Genomic DNA, 21,280 nt, shown 5'->3' on the forward strand with positions numbered 1-21,280 from the left:
CGGTAGTGAGAGTGCTGCTGGATTAGAGCAGCAGCAGCAGCAGCAGCAGCAGCTTCAACTCTCGAGCGACAGGGGAGAGAGGGAGCTGAAACCTCTTGTAATGGATGTAAGAACAGACTGAAGTGTGTAGAAACAGTTCAGCTTCCAAATGGGACAAAACATGTACATAAAATATATATGTATATATTTAAATGGTTGTAAATGTGGCTCCCCTGCACCTGCAGACATTCTAGGGCTCTCTCTCCCTGACCAGCACTGTGGTTTATGCCATGGTATTTTCAAAATCTAGTGGCAGGGTATTCAGAGGGGGTTAAAATCTTGTTCAGCTGCCCCCCCATCTGTCCGTCCATTTATTACACAGCAAAGTCCCTCAACAACTGCTGTCCAGATTGTCATGATATTTACTTTGTCCCCTAGAGGAAGACTCCTAATGTTGCCCGTGATCTTTTGACACAATTGAACTCCCTTGTCTAGTGATAGTTAAAGTGATTGTTTGATATTGGCTCAGACAGATTATATAGGATACCAGAAGGTCTACTTACAAACAGACTGGCACATTGTGAAACTTTGTTGTTTGTCTTTTAATGTGTCACTCTTCCGTAGAATGCTTATTTTTGGTTGTTTATATATATATATTATATGTGTGCGTATAATTTCTCACAGATGTAAGGTGCTGGAAAAGCTTGCAAAGTGCTTGAGTTTGAAGGTGTAGGATCCCTGAGTCTAACTTCAAAATATAACTGGCAGATTGGTGTGAAATGTGTCCTTTGCATCGTTAACACTCCATGAGCTTCCCTCTACTGCCGCCCTCAGGCTAAAATCTTAATATTGCACACAAGGTCTCATAATCTATCAGGCAGGTTGCTAATAAATTCAGGCATTCAGTGATTTATTATTGGCATTATACAATACAGGTTTGTTTGGCTGAACACACATTAGGCGGCACTCTACCCTGCATAAAGGATATTTATAGATATCAGGTGCTCAGAGAAACATTAAAGATCCAAACCACCTAGGTAATGGCTTTCACTCCCTGCTGAGGTCGGGAGGCTCAGGAACAGCTTTTACCTTCAGGCCACTGGGATCTGAAATGAGGTCACTGCCTCCCCCCTCCCCCCTCCCCCATCATACACACATACTGTATATTATTATTATTACTGTTTTAATGCACACATTGAAGGAACTGACAGGATTACATTATGCTGAAGTTGTATTTTATGTGATTTCACACAACAAAAAAATTGATTGATTGATTGAGGATGCTGAATGTCATGCTGTGACCGTTTCTTTACATGAGCGTTATACAGTTGGTCAATCCGCCACTTTGGATCAGACTGAAATATCGCAACTATTGGGTGGATTGCCATGAAATGTTGTACGGACAGTCATGGTCCCCAGAGGATGAATTTTAATAACTTTGGTGCTGATGGTGCTTTGAAACCTAGCATCACCAGCTTGTCAAAAATGTAATTATTGAGTGAAATATCTCAACATGTACTTGATAGATTTGCTCTACGTTTAGTAGGGCATTCATTGTGTCCAGTGGATGAACCCCGATGACTTAGGCGATGATCCTGACTTGTCCTCTAGCGCCACCATGTGGTTTTGAGTGGCCTGTCTGGACATTTGTTGGATGGATTGCCATGAATTCTGGTACAGGCATCAGACTTTAAGTCATTTTTTAAAACATATTTTGTATCATAAATACCAAACATCACTTCATGACACGTTGATGTGCCTTTGTTGTTGAAAGTGCTTCTGTAGTCAAAAATACACCCCCAGGTGCCAAATTTCCCTTCAGTACCCATTAGTTAATGATGGACAGGATACTAATGAGCTTCAATAGAAGAATAATCTGTTTACCATTTATCTTTGGAATAATTGTCCTCACTCCCTTATGCATCCTGGATGATGAAAGCATACAGTGTTTATTCAAGTGATGAAATGAGTTCAAATTCTTCTCACCAACTTGTATTTCCTCTTCACATAGACCTTGAATCTGGCGTACAGCAGCATATTTAGCACCTACCGGAACTTTGTGGGTCCCCCGCACATCAAGGTCATGTGCAGACTGCTGGGCTACCAGGGCATCGCTGTGGTGATGGAGGAACTGCTGAAGGTGGTCAAAAGTCTGGTGAGTAGGACAGTAAGCAGTAAGGATGTGTGGGAGGCTGTTATAGAACAGAGGCTGACTGCAAGGAGGGGTTACAAGAGGTCGCTTTCTTTATTAGTTATGAGTGAGACTGATGTCAGCATATGCTAAATAAACAGTAAAAAAAAACAGAATCTTTGTTGGATCTGTTTTTCATGATTTCACCTTAAAGTTGTTCTCCGTAAGATTTTGGACTGGAAGTAGAGAGGTGAATGTGTTTCAATTAAGTTTACAAAAGAGCAAATAAGTTCAAAGAAAATAGTCAACACACATAATGGATGGGACCGTGACAAGATGGAGGCTCTGAAAGAACAGGCTCAGCTGCAGTTACATCTGACTGCCAAACAGGCCGCTAGAAACAAGATATCCCAATTCTTACGGAGTACAAATTTAACTGACCATTGGAACTGTATTCACTGCTGCTGCTTCACGCTCTCCTCTTTTTATAGCTTCAGGGCACCATAATGCAGTATGTGAAGACCCTGATGGAGGTGATGCCCAAGATCTGCCGACTTCCCCGCCACGAGTATGGTTCCCCAGGTAACTTACCACGTAATCTCTACTTATTACCCTCCACCAAGGAGGTTATGTTGTCTGTCAGGTTCAAGCAACCTAAAACATCCAAAACATAACAAAATAGAGAAAGACAACACTTATATGTTTTATTTGCAAGGAGAACGGACAGAGATGCGTTCAGTTACAATCTCCTATCACTCTGAAACACATTCTGCCAAGCCCTTTCTTTTTATTTCCTTTCGTTGGAACCTAGTTACAATATGAGTTATAGCTGTAAGGGAGACTGGACACACGACTGCAACTCTTCACATGTTGCTCAATTCATTATCTTCATCAGTTACATGCTGTAAGGGAGAGGGGGCACATGTTGCTCGTCCTTGAAACCTGCTCTGTCTTTAAACAGATGAGCAGTTTCTGTTTTTGCACAGATACCTCTTTGGTGACTCATCAGCAGTCATGCTTATCTGATTTCTTCTACCTGCAACACAACTCTGCACAAATTAGCTGTTCACACACACCAAGTAAGGTTAGGTTATATGTAGATGCAGTTGGAGTAAATATGACATTACTTTATGTACAATTATTCCAACATTGTCGATACGGTTTGATGGTCTGTTTGTCAGCGGGATTACAGAAAAACTGCAGATTTTCATGAATTTAGGTGAAGGGTGAAGCATGGGCCAGCGAAGAACCCATACAATTTTGGAGCGTATCTGAATCCCGGGACAAATACACAAATTATTTTTCACTTTCAATAACATTGCCAGATGAGGCATATTTTTGGAGTTCTGCCCTCTAAGTTCCCTCTTATTTGGTACATTGATCAACGGAGCAATTGATTGGTCAGAGTAAAAGTCAGCATGCATTCCTCTGTTGTGAAAATAACTTTAATACTATGTACATAATGCATTGGTCGAATTTCCTTGGAAAAAGTTGCAAACCTTAATTTAATCTCAAATGATTTAAATGATCCTGTTCTCCTTCTGTTAGCTGCATTTAAACAATGACAATGAAATGAAAACACTTGCCTAGCCTCCTCTTAATAGAACTACTAACAATGAGCTATTTTAAAGCTTAAACTGAAGCTTTCAAATGTAATTGTTGTCACAGTGTTATTGATACACTTGCTTCAGCAATTAACCTGGCATCAAATATCCATGAAGCTCTAGAACAAGTACCGAGGCTTGTACTTGTTTCTCCTTTTTAGTTTTTTTTAATGTAAAAATTGGAGCTAGGAACGAATCACTCATTTTACCGAGACCTACTTGAGATACAGTATATTCTGTGACGGACAGTTGAGAGCCAGTAAACTGTGTGACAGATATAAGATAAGGTGGGAGATGCTGAGACTCTGTTTCTTTTCAGGCATCTTGGAATTCTTTCACCACCAGCTCAAGGACATCGTTGAGTACGCTGAGCTCAAGACGGTGTGTTTCCAGAACCTGAGGGAAGTGGGCAACGCCATGCTGTTCTGTCTACTGAGTGAGCAAAGTCTGGTAAGTATCTCAGTTGGAATAAAAAATTTCCAATTTCAATGCAAATGTGATAAAGTTGATTTCTTGTTAATTCCCAACTGAAAGTCTTATGTGATACCAGTACACTGACTTATCTTATCCAAGGTACAATCACTTAGCAGCTTATACGCCAGTCTCCTGACATGAACTGGAATAGATTTATGTAAAGGTCCCATATTATAAAAAGTGAGATTTCCATATCTTTTTAAATTATAAAGCAGGTTGATGTGCTATATAAATATTGTGAAAGTATCAAAACGCTCAATTCACACAGAAATGTACACGGCCTGTATTCAGAAACTGTGTCTTTAAACGAGCCGTCAGGACTTCTGTAATGTTGTGATGTCACAACTACGCTATATATGGGTAGAAAGTGTCGCTACAGTGCATTATAGTCATTCCCCGACTGCAATGATGGAGCAGAGACGCAGAGAGGGGACTTAAAGAGACAGACGCTAAAACAGAGTATTTCAGACAGAGAATAGAGAAAAAAAAGTATGAACTTGAAAATGAGCAGAATATAGGACCTTAATTGATCACATTCACCAGGTGAATTTCACTTCTTCAGGATGCAGTTTAAAGCCGTCCTTACTCCTTTACATGTCAGTGTTTTGACTTTCACTGTATCTTTCTCTCAGTCCCAGGAAGAAGTCTGTGATTTGCTCCACGCTGCACCTTTCCAAAACATTCTTCCAAGAGTACATGTCAAAGGTAAATGGAAGAGTAGGCATATTGTTCATTTTCAAGTGGAGAGGCCTTGCGCAAGTGTTTTTTCAGTTTGTGACGCCTACCCTCGAAGGCCGAGTGAGTCACCTATAGAAGTGAAACAATAATCATCTGAACATGGGGATAATGGAACGCATTTTCAGAGTGTTGTATTTGAGTGTTTCATTTGATTATATACAGCCAGGGTGACAGAAATAGTTGGGTAATGAATGAAAAAAGGAGAGTGAGAGAACCCTGGCGACTTTCTCACACAGCTGCCCAATGAGCGTGAATTACCAATATATATATAACCGATTATCTTGTTTTTTTGAAGGTTCTTTGACTATCTTGACAGTTCTAATAAAGCGTTTCATCTAAAGTTTTTCTAATTGTGTTCTACCAAAGACAAGAATCTTTAATAAATTATTCAGATATATGGTTGCATTTTTAAGAATTTCCTAAAATAGCTAGGCACTGTATTTTCTTTTAATTTCAAGGAAATAGTGCATTTTTTGAGGACTGTTTCAAGTTGCGCACTGAAAGATTTGGTGTGATTGACTCAAAATAAACAGTGTGTGTTTATGGTAAGGGAGGAGGAACATGTCACTCACAGCTCAGTGTGTGTTTATGGACAACACTGGAGCTCAAAGGAAAAAGCTATATCAGGGTTTGGATGCACAGACAATAAAATAATGTTAATTTGCTTTTGTAATAATAAAGGTCTAAATTATCACCAGACTCACCCTTTAATGCTTTTCTTTTCCTCACCGTGTGCAGAGGGGGAACGCCTGGATGCCAAGATGAAGCGCCTGGAGGCCAAATACACAGCACTGCATTTGGTCCCACTGATAGAGCGCCTTGGCACACCACAGGTACATGAAAGGACCTTCTATTATTGTGTTCTCTGCAGAATTAGTATTGTTACATCATGGTACAAGCAAAGGATGTTGTCCAAATGATGTGCAGATCGTTTTCTGTGACGTGAATCCTTCAACTACTCCTCTTTCAGCAAATAGCCATTGCTCGCGAGGGCGACCTTCTGACCAAAGAGAGGCTGTGCTGCGGTCTGTCCATGTTCGAGGTCATCCTCACGCGTGTGCGCGGCTTCTTGGACGACCCAATCTGGCGTGGACCGCTGCCCAGCAACGGCGTGATGCACGTGGACGAGTGTGTGGAGTTCCACCGTCTCTGGAGTGCCATGCAGTTTGTGTACTGCATCCCTGTGGGAGCCCATGAGTTCACAGTGGAGTGAGTGCAGCAGCACACACATCTGTACCACATCCTCTCACCACATCTGGTCTTAAGTGCCACATCTTTACTCACGTACCCCATACCTGCTTTTCAGGCAGTGCTTTGGAGATGGCCTCCACTGGGCTGGCTGCATGATCATCGCCCTCCTGGGACAGACCAGACGCTTTGACATCCTCGACTTCAGCTACCACCTTCTCAAGGTGCAGAAACACGACGGCAAGGATGAGGTCATCAAGAGCGTGGTGAGTTAGAGGGATAAGGATTAGAAATATGCAATTGTATAATTGTCACATTTCTTTGACTTCACATTATTTAGAACGATTCCATGTATTATGTTGAATCATACTGTTGCACTGATACGGATCTGATACACAATGAGTCTTTAGTAAGCAGCAGCAGCAGCAGAGATGTGTTGCTGTGTAGTTGAACAAACGTCCTTACTGAGCTTCAGTTTACGTTGATCCTTTAAATGGCATTTGAGTTAGTTAAAGGAAAACTTCACAACTACACACCTGTGAAGTTTCGTGACCATCTTGCACGGTTGGAACGCCATCGCGGTGACAAAATCTGTCCACAGACAAACAACTGGCAGAACACTCAAACCTGTCTGTGGTAGTTCCCACAACAGGTGTCTCCAGGGCCACATTTTGCCATGACGCCACACACTCACAAGGTGAAAAGAAATCATGCATTGCCATAGCAGCTGGTAAACAACCGTTCACAAACTCTCACACAACTTGTGCAGCATAATCCAAGTCTGGTTTATCCAGTCGTATGCTCAGTTCTTTCCAAACGCATGTATTTTTTCTAAAAACCTTAAGAGTTAACCACTCATCGGAACAGCTTGCACAGGCGCACTACTTGTCTGTGAGTCTGGACAAGAAGTGCACTTGCGCAAGTGTGAGACAGTTTTTGCGGACATTTTGTTGACAGTAAGGCTTTATAGACAACGCAAGTGTTTGGAATGAACATAATGAGTATACAATGGATTTACTACACCTGTTCCGTGAGTTTAACGGATGTTTTGATATAGTTTTGCTGTTGTTTAACACAGCCGCCTATCGCTTCAAGGCATCAAGACTTTTCTATTTTTCGATTCTCCGTTCACTGTGGGGACGTGACAAAAACAATGTTTTCTTCATGAATGCAAAGCAGCACTTTGATACTAATTGATTCACAAATGTTCATTTTGAGGGTTAAAGGAGCTGTACTCCAAACACTAAAATAACACTGGGATGGGATTGCATCCACAAGGCTCTCACAGACCATTCTCCAGTCTTTTGCTGCTGCATTAATGCTCTGGATGTTGGGCACAGCACATATAAGTATTTTCCTAATGTTAAGTGTAACAAGCTGTCTGTTACAGTAAAACATTTGCTGTTGATTAAACAAGACACAACTGATAACCATGCGTATTTATACTCCTGCTTTCCTTTAGCCACTGAAGAAGATGGTCGACAGAATCCGCAAATTTCAGGTTCTCAACAATGAGATTTTTGCCATCCTGAACAAGTACCTGAAGTCTGGAGACGGAGAGAACATGCCGGTCGAACACGTCCGATGCTTCCAACCACCAATACACCAGTCACTTGCCAGCAGCTGAGGTGGCGCTGCTGCCGCCTTCACTATGGACCAGCGTGAAGTTCCAAACACTGTCAGCATTTCCAGACTAAACAAATATTCCTCCTCACTTACTTTTGGTCTTTAATAGCAAAGGACCATTACATATAGGGAAATTAGGCCACATTTTTTGTCAGAATTATTGTTTTTGTATTCACTTGTGCCTTATCAGAAATGAATTGAGAACTATCGTTTGTTTTATACTTGCAGAAAGCTTTAGATCAGGGAGGTGAAATTAGTTTTATCAGAGAAGTATTTAAGGGTTTGCAGTGGTGGAATATTAAAGGTGAACAGTTACCTATTTTAAGTGGGGGTTAAGGTAAATTTGTATTTTCTATATTGTAGAACATGCATGCTAAATATTTTAAAGGAAATTGAAAAGTAACAAAGCTCATACTCATGTTAAGCATTTATTCACTGTGCCTTGTGTTTCAAGTGTTTTAATCATTTTAATTCAATAAATATGTAACAAATCTGTTGGTTCATCTCAAGAGCTTTTCATGTAAACACTACAAAAAAAAGTTTAGAACGACTTCCAACCAAAATTGTTGTTAATTTCAAGTATCACGAAAACCCAAATCATAGTGACTGTCCTTTTTAATGTAGTCATTGTCAGTAGGACTTCATATAGAATATATATTAAAACCTTTATCGTTTTGATTCATAGAAAGTAAGTCAGTGCATGAATATGCATGTACATATAACAAAACATTTCTTTAAAAAACTCATATTTACAGCGCTACAGAGGAATGAAATTAAGTTCTAACTGCATATGACCAGGTCATACTCTGAGAAAAGTAAGGCAAATTAAAACATAGAATACAATCCACTGGTCTGTCCAAGTCACGTTCCCCAAACAGTTGATTGTCTTATCGTGGTCATATACCACAACAATGCCATGGTTGGTGAGTCAGTAGGCAGCTGTAAAAAAAAAAGAAAGTTCCTTAATGATCCAATGAAGAAGTCATTGCCCCATTTCGTCTAGAGACGCTATCAAAAGGCAAGCCCATTTCTCTGTCGTCCATGTCTTCAGTGGACTCATTGTGTAGCAGGTCATAATGGGATGCCAAGCCGTTAGCCGCAGGAAAGGCCCGCTCTTCCTTCCTTATGGACACGGCAAGCGAGGCCAAGCTAACGCTAACGTCTTTGAAGGCGTGGAGCAAGAAGATACCCACGATGATTGTGAGGAAGCCACTGAGGGTGCCGATCACGTCGTCTGTGCCCATGTGCCCCCACTCCTTGAAGAGGATGGCGGAGCAGCTGAGCACGGATGTGGTGAAGAACACGTAGTAGATTGGAGTCACCAGGGAGGTGTTGAATATGTCCAGAGCCTTGTTCAAGTAGTTGATCTGTGTGCTCACACAGGCCACCAGACCCAAAAGCAAGATCCATGCCAGTGGGTTTCTTACTACCGTTTTCCCGGCGATTGCTTCCTTGATGGCAATACCCAGTCCTTTGACACAGGACACCGATAGTGCCCCAATTACTGAGCAGATGGTGATGTAGACAAGGATATTGGTCTGACCGTGACGGGGACCCACAACAAATATGAAGATGAGGGCCACGATGATGACAACTGTGGCAAAGAAGAGAAACCCTGGGAAAAAAGGGGAGTAAAATGGCATTTAGTTGGACTTCAGATGAACACGATGACAGAAAATATGAACAAAGTTGTAGTGTTTGGTCTTAAATCGAGCAAAATAGGAACCATTCTGATATGGAATAACTGTATTTCATTTCACTTTTCTCAATATATTGTTATGAAGCATGACTAAGAAATAAACCTTGGTAAAAAAGAATTATTTCTGGACAGGATCTCTGATGCCCAGTTTGTTCTTTACCTGGGTCGACCAGCTTCTTGGCCATGTGCTCGAGGCTGCTGATCTCTTCCTCTTGCGGAGCGTGAATTACCATGGTGGTGGAGCCCAGGATGCTGAGCAGGCAGCCAAGCTTCCCATGCAGGTTTAACCGCTCTGTCAGGAAGTACGACGACAACACCGCACTGCAATGACATTTACAGGCAGCAGCCACAGGGATTACAGTCCAGCAAGCCATTTACAAATATGAAAAGAAAGTCAATTTAGTGTCCGAGTCATGTACCTGACAAGCACACTGAGGGCTCCCAGTGGGGTGACCAGGGTTGCAGGAGCAAAGGCATATGCTGCAAAGTTGGCTGCTTCACCAGCTCCCACTATAAAGGATTAAGACACATTAAGTTAACGACTAAATCTGAAATGAACCACTATGTCGTAATAAAGACAGACAGGTAAACATTGAAATACTGTCTGAGGTTTAAGTTTGTCGCAACAATATTAAGCACAAAGATACCCTCCCGTGTAATTTGCAGCTCAAAAGATATCCAGGAGTCTGGGATAAAGGTGACATCCACATTCCTATGTTTTCATCCTAAAAGGATGTTTCAAAACTAAAACAGTCTCTGTCCACACAAGTGTTTACGATCCGTGTCAGAAATAATCTCTGTGCATTTTAATACGTGACCGGTCGGGTACACTGGTCATGCACAAGGCAATCTGTAAGCAGATTGTCTAATGTTACGCTGCGGTTGAAAATCATGGCTTCGTCATGTATGTCAGCCTACCTAACTGCCAAGTTTTCAATCACTTCGTTTGAGGGGCTCTGAAACACCAGAGTTGTGTGGAAGTGAAGCGTAAAGGTAGCAAAAGCTTGAGTAGCGTTTTTATAATAAAACGTAGTAGTATGGATGAAGCCAATGTTCGTTGAAAATGTTTTTTAGACATTTATGCTAAGCATATAATGGTTTAACAGTAATAAATAGTAAAAACCTAAAACAAACTGGTAAATAGTCTTTTAAAAAGGGTTTGGAGACAGTTACCTAGACCTGTGACATAACCTAGATGTATAAAAAATAGGCTTTCAACCAACTTCTCCAAATCTAAACATCATTTAACTTGTCAATCACCATATCCATGCTAACTGGGCTTGTATCTGATTACGGTTTTTACTAGAGTGTCGTTACTTACTTGATAGTAAACCAGCCCACCAGAGCCATTCCTTTAGATATGCATGACCACCCTGGCCTGAAGAGCAAGAAAATAAAGATTTTAGAACATGTGATTTCAATCATTTGAATAATACTTGCATACAAGCAACCCCTGAATTATGTAGTCATTACACTAATATGCAGGCAAATGCACTGGATTTGAGCTGGAGGTCAAGCAAAATGTGGAAGTTAATGTTTACTATGTGTTAAGAGAGAGCTGATCACACACACACACACACACACACACACACACACACACACACACACACACACACACACACACACACACACACACACACACACACACACACACACACACACACACACACACACACACACACACACACACACACACACACACACACACACACACACACACACACACACACACACACACACACACACACACACACACACACACACACACACACACACACAGTGAAAGCCTGAAATGTAGAGCAAGGTGTAACCGGGTGTGTTTATGTCCCTGTCCCCACTGGTTTGGCTACTTAGCTTTCTTTCAGACTAGGGAGTGCCTTAACTCAGCTGACAACATTGGACAATGTGTTCCTTTGTGTTAAGTTAGATGTGAAAGACACTAAAAAAAAACAAAACAAGCACCTGCTCGCATTGATCCCTTCCTTGCCAGCCTCAGAAGTCCTTTCTTCTTGAGGATAAAACTGCCTCCGATGAAGATGCTGGAGCTGATGGCCAGTCCCAGACCGATGTAAAAATCATACTTCCCTCTGTCCTGACCCATAGTGAGGCTGGTTGTGTTGATGTGGTCTGTCACATTTACGATCAAACAGTGCAGATGCTGACCTAAAGTACAGTTCTGTCCAGCCCAGACACCTGAGAACAGAGCATATGGGAGACAACAAACAATTCACCAGCTGATGTGGATAACGTAAAAATAACCCTGAGGGTTTCAACATTATTGTTACAGCAATAACCTACCGTTTCCACAGGCGACATTACAAAGTGGAGAAGCATCGTTTGATTTGTAGGAAGAATCCATCAGAATAAAAGCACATTTAGGACTAATCTAGTTTACCTGCAGACTGGTTCAGTACAAACACACAAGTGACTGTTGAATGGCCAACCGGTTGTCTAAGTAGCACAACGCTTGTTTTATTTTCAACACCCAGTCAGCTGCTAAGTCAATATTCTACTTTCAACACAGGAATCCAGGAAGTGACACACCAGGTTAATGGTAATGAGCACGCGAGGTGCAGCTCGTGAGCCAGCTAATAAGGGTGAAGTCGCCTTTCACACCCAGTTTGCTAGGTACCCGGTAAATACACGTTAGTGCACTATCCTCAGAGGCAGCAGCACTATATTGGCGCCACAGCGTAACATTTTGATCATTTAACGAGTATTCAATAGCAGTTATCCCCCCGTTAGCCATGTTAGCTTGTATTAGCGCGACGGCTAACTGGTTAGCAAAGTCAATTAGCGTTAATAAAGAGTCTCGGTGTCGGTTGTTTGTTAGGTTCTTATTAATTAGAGTAAGAGTTTAATACCTGTCCAAATGCTGGTGGTTTCCCCGACAAGAAGAACGTGGTAGTAGCTCGAGGTTAGCCAATAGCTAGCCTACTTCCTGTCTCTGTGGCTAACCATCTCATGGCTCCTGCTCTCTCCACATTCACACAGCTCCGGCTCCGCTTCGCGACTGCCGCACTGCGAGCTGCTTCCTCTGCTGATCACCGGGCTGTAACCACGGTTACTGTGTGCCTCCACAGGCTGAAGTCCAGGGCCACACAGATCATGTACTGGAGCTAATAGTATCTACTGCAGTCATTCTGAACCATACGTCATAAAAGTATGAACTACAACATGTAGTATGATTTGAAAACCCGTGTTTAAAGGTGTGGTATTAACACTCATAATTAAACAGGGATCTCCAACAGGGGGTCCGCCAAATTGTTTGATAATCATTCCAATGTTTTTTTTTTTCTTTTCAAAAAGTGTCTGAAAAAATACATTAACATTAATGCAACGTATCATAAGCAAAGATACATTTAAGAAAAAAAAAAAAGTAAATACATTTACACAACCTTGATGATAGGCTTATTGGCTTATAGGCAAGTAACCATTAAGGAAGCCATGCACAAATACAATTGAGCTGAAGGATTGAATGTTCCCTCATAATGTATGTTAAATATTTAACATGTGATATAAAAATATGAATATGTTAATAATGATCATTGTAATATCTTTGTATTGTATGCACCATAGAAAGCTGTGTGTATAGGCTTAAGGCCGCCCTGGCTGTTAGGCCCAGTATAATACGCAACTCAATTTAATACAATATTTGTAGCTGGGGGACTCTGCTTCGTCCTCGGCCTAAAAAACATTTAATGACAGCATAAGTACCACGTTTTACTGAAGGAATCATTTATTGTAAATCTGCATAAAGAGACAAAGAAAAAATACATTTATAAAATATTAAACAGTCACTTTAAAGCTTGGGTTGGTTTGTCAAGTCAATAACCATCCCTACAGAATATTTCTGACAAATACAGTAACTTAATGTAACATTTTTTTAATAATGCAAATAAATAATTCATAATCCAAACTACCCTTTCATCCTGACAAAACTAGCTAATGGCCACAAAACAAAAGTTTATTTTCAGTATATCAGCATTACAAATCTTCCATTAGACAAAACGCTCAGTCATTGTTAAACCTCGTCGTCTAAACAACTCCTGGACCAAAGAGATCACTTCTGAAATAACACTGAATAATTCACAGGCATACTGAATAAGTCAAAGTGTAGGTGATTCTACACTGATACAGTCTTGCATTGGGAGAGAGGGAGAACATTTGAAGGACCTGTTAAAGCCTTAAGTGCAACACTTTATTATCAGTTCCTATTTTGTAAGCCTATTTGTAACTATTTGCAAATTAGTAGAATGTGAAGTTGCCTAATGAACTGTTCCCCAGGCCACATTTGAGTGTACTGGAAAGCTATGAGGGGTGAAGAGACTGTCTCATGGTGATGATGAGAGCTGCATGTGTGAGTATTTATGAATCAATCATTTATGAAAATGAATGATTAAAGAAAATACATGATGGTGATATTTGTGGGTAACACAGAGACTAAGAACAATAAGAAACTGCAGGGAGATTCATGTAAAATGTTACGCGTAACTTGTTATAAAAACACATTTCGGTTGTTTAAACTGGACAAATCACATATAGACACTGTGTTATGTGAAATGTAGTATGGCACAAGTCATGTAAATGTGAAAGCCTCTCAATCAGCCTTCTTCTTCCAAGTAATAAAAGCCTCATGGGAAATGCGGAGTAAAACAACCCCAATGCACACTGTTGTCAGACCACAGAGAATGGCAAGGATGTCAGCTGTAGTGAGTGCGGTCCACTCCTTGAAGAGAAGAGCAGAAGCGAGAATCACGGTGGATGTGAACGTCACATAGTATATGGCTTCAAACATGTTGGAGCTGAAACACTCCAAGGCCTTGTTGATGAAGAAGAACTGTATCAGGATGCTGACAGCCAGCGTCCCTGATAAACCCAGGAAGAGAGCCAGAGCTCTGCTGCTCGATGGCCCTTCTCCGAAGACATCTTGTGCAACCAGGCCAAGTCCTTTGCTGCTTGGGACAGTGAAGCTTCCTAAGAGGGAACATATGGTGACATACACCATGATGTTTGATGTGCCATGAGCTGGAGCAATCCTCACAATCAGTATGACCAGCAGCAGGACCACCAAGAGGGCGTACGTCACAAACACTGCAGGAAGAGAAAGGACATTTTTAGAGACACTGGACTAATTATTGTTACTTTTAACTGTCCGGCTTTTATAATAATTCTAGAGGACACATTCATTAGAAGAGTAAATTCAAAACAAACAAAAACATAATGGACTTCGTCACCTGGGTCCGATAGCCTCTCCTCTAACTCCAGTCTGGATGTCACAGCCTCCGCTTTAGGTGCATGGATGATGAGCACAACAGAGCCACAGCAACATAATGCACAACCAAGCTTTCCCAGGATATTTAAATGCTCCCTCAAGATCCAAGAAGCCAGCACGGCCCTGCATGACACAAAAAACAGCATCTTGTTACAAGATACGCAGGGCAATTCATGGAGTCCGGAGATCATCCATTTACAGACAGTGCAATCTTGACTCAGCACTCTTGTTCTTGGTAGTTGGAAATAATACAGTGACACAATCAGATTAAAGTAGTTCATGCTGGCTTGATGTTGTGGTACCTAAATGTTTTTTTACAGAGTGAAATAGAAACAGATATATAATGTATAAAAAAAGTTTCATATACAGCATTCATAATTTATCTTTCTATCAAAATTATGCAAAGCTATTGTATAAGACTTTATAACCATGTATGCATAGCTTCATGTATTGATAATTTTAGGTCATATTCACTGAACGTGTGATTCTCTGCACGGACCACGTCTGAAACCACAAACAAAACCATCGACCTGGCTTAAACCAGCTTTCAGTTGAACTTTTCCCCTGTTACAGTTCCTGTTTCTGCAAGTCTTATTTCCTGTATCTGATCACGTATGAAATAACCCTCAAAGACAGACGGTTGTCTACAGTTCATGTCTTCTCACAGTTTAATTTCCACCACACTGTCTATCCATCCATAGATGGCCATTGATACTGTCCATCAGCTTTAGATGTGATGAAAAATTGTGTAACTGGTTTTGTCTCTATGTGCCCTGTGATAGACTGGCGTCCTGTCCAGGGTGTACCCCGCCCCCGCGACCCCGATAGGGACAAGCGGTTGAAGCTGAATGAATGAATGAATGAATGAATGAATGAATGAATGAATGGTTTACAAATTATCCAAAGCCAAACACAAGCTGTTGTGGTGGATGGCTAGAAGTCCAGCTTTATGAGTGTCGTGACACAGGGTTCTATTCTAGGACCACTTTTATTTAAACTTTTATTTGTTTTCTAAATTAAAAGTTAGAAACAGTAGCATGCATGTGCTTTGAGTTGATGTTGATCCTTATGTTGATGTCCTTTGTTTATTGCAGTATTTATTGATGCATACTGTAATTTGCTTGTGCTTTAATCGTTTCATAGGTACTGTAATCCTTGTATAGAGAGTGCTCTCAGTGACCTTCTCTGTGTAAAATTCAATCAAATAAAGTTTGCAATCTATATTCAAAAAGGACAACAAAAAGATCAATATTAAAATTAAAATTAATCACAACTTTGGCAACATATCTGCCTGATCAGCTATGTATGCAAAAACTCACATATAAAAAAGGAGAACACCTCAGTTGTTCTGTCATCAAAAATAGAATTTAAATTCAAAACCAAAGTCTTTGGCTGGTGTTGACCCTTACACATATATTTAGGCTAAATGTTTAAGAAAACAAAGCAAGAATCCAATGACTTACCCAAATAACACTCCAAGGGCTCCGAGGGGTGTGACTATCACAGCGGGGGCCAGATTGTACGCCAGGAAATTCCCGATTTGACCAACAATCACTAATAATATTCAGAAACAGGTGCGTCAAAATCATTTAGCCTTAAACATTCAGGGGAAATACTGTTTTGAATGGGCACATTGCACAAAAGTCCGGATGTGGTTTGTAGAGTGAACCGTGTATCCAGAGTCGGTGGACGGCGCTGTACTCACTGGACAGTGTGCCGCCCCACCACACCACATCTGTCAGATACGAGCCTCCTGAGGAAATACAGTATTAAAAGTGAACCCAACTCAATGGTGTCGCTGCTACGGCTTCCATTGTTGTGCCTGTGCATGTATCCTTACAGAAGAGCTCATGTCATCTATTTATCTGCTGTTTCGGTCACACTTTACCTCTGTCGCGGGAGCGCAGTATCCCCTTCTTTTGAAGCACAAATGTCGACCCATTGATGAAACTCGACACTACTGCTATGACTATACCAGAAGCGGGCAACGAAACACTGCCTGGTTCCGAGTCAGCAGCCATTCCTGTGGCTGGTTTTCATTTACTTTAGCTTGACTTCAGAATGAAAGTAGGGAGGCTGCTGTTTTGTAGTTTTGGTAGTTTGTACTAGGAAGTGAGACGGTGCGCATGCGCGTTTCTTCGAGCACCGTCCCCATCCCAGACTTTACTTTGCACTTTACACTTTTCACCCCAAAGCACTTAGGAGGCATGCTCCACCAATGGCCTCTACAGTGCAATGACATTATCTTTGATTCATTGACATGTTGTTTTATTTACATTACATACACTGAACAGAAAAGCAAACGCAACACTTTGATTTTTTTTTTTTTGCGTCAGCTGTTATCAAAGATCTGAGACTTTTCTCCATGTAGCCTACATAGGTGCAGATCTGTATGAATCCCCCCCCCCCAATAAAAATTCCTTAAATAATTTAAAATTGAACAGATGCATTTTCAAACTTCACATTCTTCACATTTTGTATGCACATCTAAAAAGAAATAATTCAATGGTGAAAATAATGTTTGACAAATATATTCTCTCCTCCACTACAACACAAGTGAACGGGGAGTTCCTTATGATCAGCAGGCTTTTAAAAGGGCTTCATATTTTGATATTCATCCATATCATTTAATCATGCATAAAGTCCCATAGTCCCATACACTGGGAGAAAAGGAGGATGGTGAGAAGAACTGGGTTTGAGGGACACTACAAGCCAGAGACCCTTAAAATATGATTTACTAACATAACAGTTATGTAAGCAGTGATACGCTTTTGGCTGTTTAGGGCAAATAAACAAGAAAGGTAAGAACAGTAAATGATTCCCTGTGCAGTACTTTTTAATGATATGCCAAGCCTCTACAAAGTTTTGGATTTATGGTGGTATGGTATGACATGCATACAGGCAAATAATAATAATAATTTTGGTGCCCCCACCCCAATCCTGACATTGGATCTGCACCCTTGGTATCTTACAAAAAAAGGCCCCTCAAATTCTGTTCACAAATGTGTTTTAATCTGTGTTTAGTGAGCCCTTCTCCTTTGCTGAGATAATCCATCCACCTGACAGGTGTTGCATATCAAGATGCTGATTAGACAGCATGATTATTGCACAGGTGTGGCTGTGGCTGGTCACAATAAAAGGCCACTCTCAAATGTGCAGTTTTATCTCAAAAAGGAGTGCCAGAGGCCACCCAAGGTGAGCGTTTGTCCACCCAAGTCAGTTAGGAAATGCTGTCAGGTCAAGAACCAGGTGAGGAGGCTGAGCATGCAGATGAGCTTCCCTGACATGGTTTCAGACAGTTTGTGCAACATTTCTTTGGTCATGCAAACCAATTGTGCATCAGCTGGAGGCTGGTCTCAGATGATCTTGCAGGTAAAGATGCCAGATGTGGAGGTCCTGGGCTGGCATGGTCTGCAGTTGTAAGGCCTGTTAGGTGTGTAAGTTCCACATGGCCGCCCTGTTGAAGAGAGTGCTGTGACAGAGCTCTGCTAGTGTTTTACAGTTTTTACCGACTTCTAACTTCTTTTTTTTAAACCCAATTTCTGGAAAATCCTTGCAACAAAGTAATGGCTAAGAAACCCACTACAGTTACTGAACTAAGGAAGAGACTGAAGAAGAATGGACCCAGATCAAACCAGAGCAGTGTGAGAAACTAGTGATGTCCTGTGGGCTCAGATGTGCTGAAGTCATTCAAAGCTGTGGCCTCTACACTTCCTATTCATTTTTCAATCTTCTCTTCTGACACAACGGTTACTGTTCTCTAATGTTGATCACTGTTTTGTTTTTTTCACAAAATAAAGGTTTTTGTTGAAGTCCTGTGGTTATTTTAAAAACATGCTAGTGGTATAGCCACAGAGGATATTCTGTCAAATAATGAACAGTAAAAATAACAGTATTTCTTAATAAGGCTAAAACAAATACTTTGTTCTCTAATTATGATCTACACTTTATACAACTACGTAGCTAAATAAAACATGAAAAACATACCGAATTCCGTGAGACACAGCGCTATCTAGCGGGCAGTTTGGGTATTCCAGTCCAACCCCGCCCCTCCTATGTCCCGCCTCGAATCCAAAAGGAGCGCATGTTTTAGGACCCTGGCCGGCGTGAGCGGGCGGAATAGACCTACCTCGCATTACAAGCTCCGCCCCAACGGACTGCTGTGATACACATCAATCGCACTCACTCTTCCTAGTTACTACTACGTAATTTGTTTCCATGCCTCGTGCCCCAGTCCGCGACCTGTCAATCAGGTCCATTATGAACGTCTTGTGGTAATGCAGCAGAGCAGCTGAGGGGACGAGAATAGCTCGAGAAGAGACCGCAGGTAATTTACAAATGTGTTGTCGAAATTTATATGATATCCGTTATGTTGCTGAAGTGTCCGGCACATTGCGTATCATTCGGTTCAGTGTCATGTCTCAGAGGCTCGTTCATCGCTGCCTGGATGATGTAGCGCTAGCTAGCTAACTAACTAACGTTGTGTTAGTGTTAGCTGTCTAGCAGGCTAAGTGTTAGCTTTAGCCTCCGAGCTAACGTGAACGTTGCCCAGCATCATGTGTCGCCTTATGAGCGTACTTATGCCGTGTCAATGTGTGTTATCACCCGCTGGACTAGTATCTGTAACCATGTTTGATAACCGGGTTATAACCTCGTTATCAAGGTTAACAGAGACTGTGCCCTTGCTAGCATTTAATGCTACGATATTCTCCCTTTCCTCCTCACGTCTCATGTAACGTTGTAGTCATGGATACATCTTTGGCCTTAAAGTCTGCTTCTTCATTATGTAAATTAAGCTAATGAGAGGCACACTTCAGAACACAATAGGTTTTGGATAAAGGTAGGGAAATTAGTCGCATATATCATTGAAGATCCGGCAAATTACAGCGTTTTGTGTAACGTGACTTCAACTGACACATTCATGATAAAATGGCAACATTTTAGATGCAACCCTGTTGCTCTCTACAAGGTAGTTTGTATATTAAAGACCTGTCCTTTAAAACTGGGAGATTCAGTCCTATGTTTTTGATAACTGGCGCTGGGCTTCACTGTTTACATTTGGGTGATAATATTGGCTGGTCATGCTGATTTGCCTCGACTGTGCAAATTCACAATATGAGGTGGTCTTAGGTTGGTTTTTCATGTTTTAAACCGATAGCCCTTAGACCACGTTTTATTAAATCCAAAGGAAGCTGTAACCAGCTCTGGAAAGGGCCATCCTAATGTTGTCTAACCTCACTTTATGATAAAGCCATGGGCAAAAAGTTTAACCCTCATTAATTCAGACACTTGATGTCAGTAATTATTAGTTGGTTCTCATCTATAGATATACATTTGTCTTGTAGTGCAACACCTTTCATGTCTTTATCTTGCAGGTTGGCTGCGTTTGCAGCCAGGAGAGGAGAGTGGAAGATGCCTTCTCCATCTTTTACCCTCGATGCTCAGCTGAGATTTCATGACAAATGGCTGAAGATAGACCTACAGGTATGTGTACATAAAGGAGGGAATCCGATGAAGTAGACACTGTGGTATTTTGTGAGCATTTGTCTGGGGAGAAATGAAAATCTGCTGAGTTAGACAATATTCCTATTAGCTGAATTAGTTTTAGAAGCTGTTACATTTTGAAGTTGTCAGTCTGACTGTGTTGCATGGATTTGGAGACGCACTGCAAAACATCTAAACCTTGATTACTCACTGATGTCTTAATCCTTTTTCCAAAAAAGTGTTTTTACAAAAACAGAAAGTGGATGCAATTTACATTAGTTAGCAAAAACATCCATCATTTAACATGGTTAGAGTCAATCACAGTGAACTATGGGGGCTACATTTGTGGTGATGACAACCTGATCACTTCAGACATACTGTATCTGCAACCTCTGGCCTGCAAGCTCTATCAAGACTTTTGCACAGATGATTATTGTTTTTCCTTTAATGTGAAAAGCCGTGTAGTCTATAATATTGCAGTAAGTTAGGGCTATTCTTTTTTAAAGATCTATGTTGTGAAAACAAACTCTTGTTAGTTTTAATTATGAGGTATTTTATCAATATATGATGGATTTAGAAAAGATCTAGGGGCAATGCTGAATCCACAAAATAGTCTATGCAACGAGCTGTCTGCTTTCACCTCCTCAAATTGCAGCCTGTCTGGACTGAAAATTAGTTTACACTACCAAATGAGGACTAAAATTGGGCAAGGGTGTCATGTTTTCCCATCGTTAAAACTCTCTTCAGCGCGGAAGGCAGCTTCAGTGTTATGTATCTGGTCTGGTGTCATCTATGAGCTAACATGTTTTTGACATTTAAGACATTGGATCCATGAAAGTATGAGTTTGCTTTTCTACATGGGAGTATTTCTTAAGCCCCTTTCACTAATGCATTGCAGTCCTGAAATGATCCAGACAGCATGAATGGTGCTTCACTAGGATAACGAAACAGATTTTACAGCAGATGTTTCCTTGAATCAGTTGGAACTGTGATAAAGCAGCTATTATTTATGTACTCTTACGTCCAAACTCCAGGGGCGCCACACGCACTTGCAGCTCTGCTCTAGTTTTACACAACTCATT

At 41.1% G+C, this 21,280-nt stretch overlaps 4 protein-coding genes across 8 annotated transcripts in view; 2 read left to right on the plus strand and 2 right to left on the minus strand.

Moving 5' to 3' along the window:
* Positions 1-8,235, plus strand: part of cyfip1 (cytoplasmic FMR1 interacting protein 1) — a 34,115-nt gene extending 25,880 nt beyond the window's left edge. For both annotated transcript variants that reach the window (XM_083911207.1, XM_083911206.1), the window contains exons 24-31: positions 1,991-2,134; positions 2,602-2,692; positions 4,034-4,164; positions 4,821-4,893; positions 5,665-5,759; positions 5,897-6,135; positions 6,233-6,380; positions 7,577-8,235. In XM_083911207.1, coding sequence (XP_083767333.1) covers positions 1,991-2,134; positions 2,602-2,692; positions 4,034-4,164; positions 4,821-4,893; positions 5,665-5,759; positions 5,897-6,135; positions 6,233-6,380; positions 7,577-7,741 — 1,086 coding nt within the window. In that variant the 3' untranslated portion in view covers positions 7,742-8,235. The remainder of the gene's footprint in view (positions 1-1,990; positions 2,135-2,601; positions 2,693-4,033; positions 4,165-4,820; positions 4,894-5,664; positions 5,760-5,896; positions 6,136-6,232; positions 6,381-7,576) is intronic.
* A 92-nt stretch (positions 8,236-8,327) lies between these two features.
* nipa2 (NIPA magnesium transporter 2) lies at positions 8,328-12,438 on the minus strand. Of its 2 annotated transcripts, none has more exons than XM_083911209.1 (6): positions 12,304-12,438; positions 11,402-11,632; positions 10,761-10,817; positions 9,859-9,949; positions 9,600-9,760; positions 8,328-9,355 (listed from the first exon to the last, which is right to left on the minus strand). In XM_083911209.1, exons 2-6 carry the CDS (start codon positions 11,538-11,540, stop codon positions 8,703-8,705), a joined length of 1,101 nt encoding a protein of 366 aa, XP_083767335.1. In that variant the 5' UTR covers positions 11,541-11,632; positions 12,304-12,438; the 3' UTR covers positions 8,328-8,702. The 2 variants fall into 2 exon arrangements, with proteins under 2 accessions (XP_083767335.1, XP_083767334.1); XM_083911208.1 differs by lacking the exon at positions 12,304-12,438 and adding an exon at positions 11,738-11,883 and having other exon boundaries at positions 8,329-9,355.
* A 780-nt stretch (positions 12,439-13,218) lies between these two features.
* nipa1 (NIPA magnesium transporter 1) lies at positions 13,219-16,735 on the minus strand (the record flags this gene model as incomplete). Its single annotated transcript, XM_083911211.1, has 5 exons — positions 13,219-14,533; positions 14,677-14,837; positions 16,178-16,268; positions 16,420-16,467; positions 16,603-16,735. 5 exons carry the CDS (start codon positions 16,733-16,735, stop codon positions 14,040-14,042), a joined length of 927 nt encoding a protein of 308 aa, XP_083767337.1. The 3' UTR covers positions 13,219-14,039.
* A 2,199-nt stretch (positions 16,736-18,934) lies between these two features.
* Positions 18,935-21,280, plus strand: part of herc2 (HECT and RLD domain containing E3 ubiquitin protein ligase 2) — a 48,268-nt gene continuing 45,922 nt past the window's right edge. For all 3 annotated transcript variants that reach the window (XM_083940505.1, XM_083940506.1, XM_083940507.1), the window contains exons 1-2: positions 18,935-19,041; positions 20,090-20,198. In XM_083940505.1, coding sequence (XP_083796631.1) covers positions 20,127-20,198 — 72 coding nt within the window. In that variant the 5' untranslated portion in view covers positions 18,935-19,041; positions 20,090-20,126. The remainder of the gene's footprint in view (positions 19,042-20,089; positions 20,199-21,280) is intronic.

The sequence above is a fragment of the Echiichthys vipera genome, assembly GCF_963691815.1.
Source record: "Echiichthys vipera genome assembly, chromosome: 3".
NCBI classification, from domain to species: Eukaryota; Metazoa; Chordata; class Actinopteri; order Perciformes; family Trachinidae; genus Echiichthys; species Echiichthys vipera.

Bases quoted from the DNA above. Each gene is read 5' to 3' on its own strand.
- nipa2 (XM_083911208.1), bottom strand. From the start codon at position 11,798: ATGGATTCTTCCTACAAATCAAACGATGCTTCTCCACTTTGTAATGTC. The intron at 9,761-9,858 runs GTACATGACTCG...ATGTCATTGCAG, and splicing joins GCCCTCAGTGTGCTTGTCAG to TGCGGTGTTGTCGTCGTACT. The intron at 9,356-9,599 runs GTAAAGAACAAA...CTTTTTTCCCAG, and splicing joins CAAGAAGCTGGTCGACCCAG to GGTTTCTCTTCTTTGCCACA.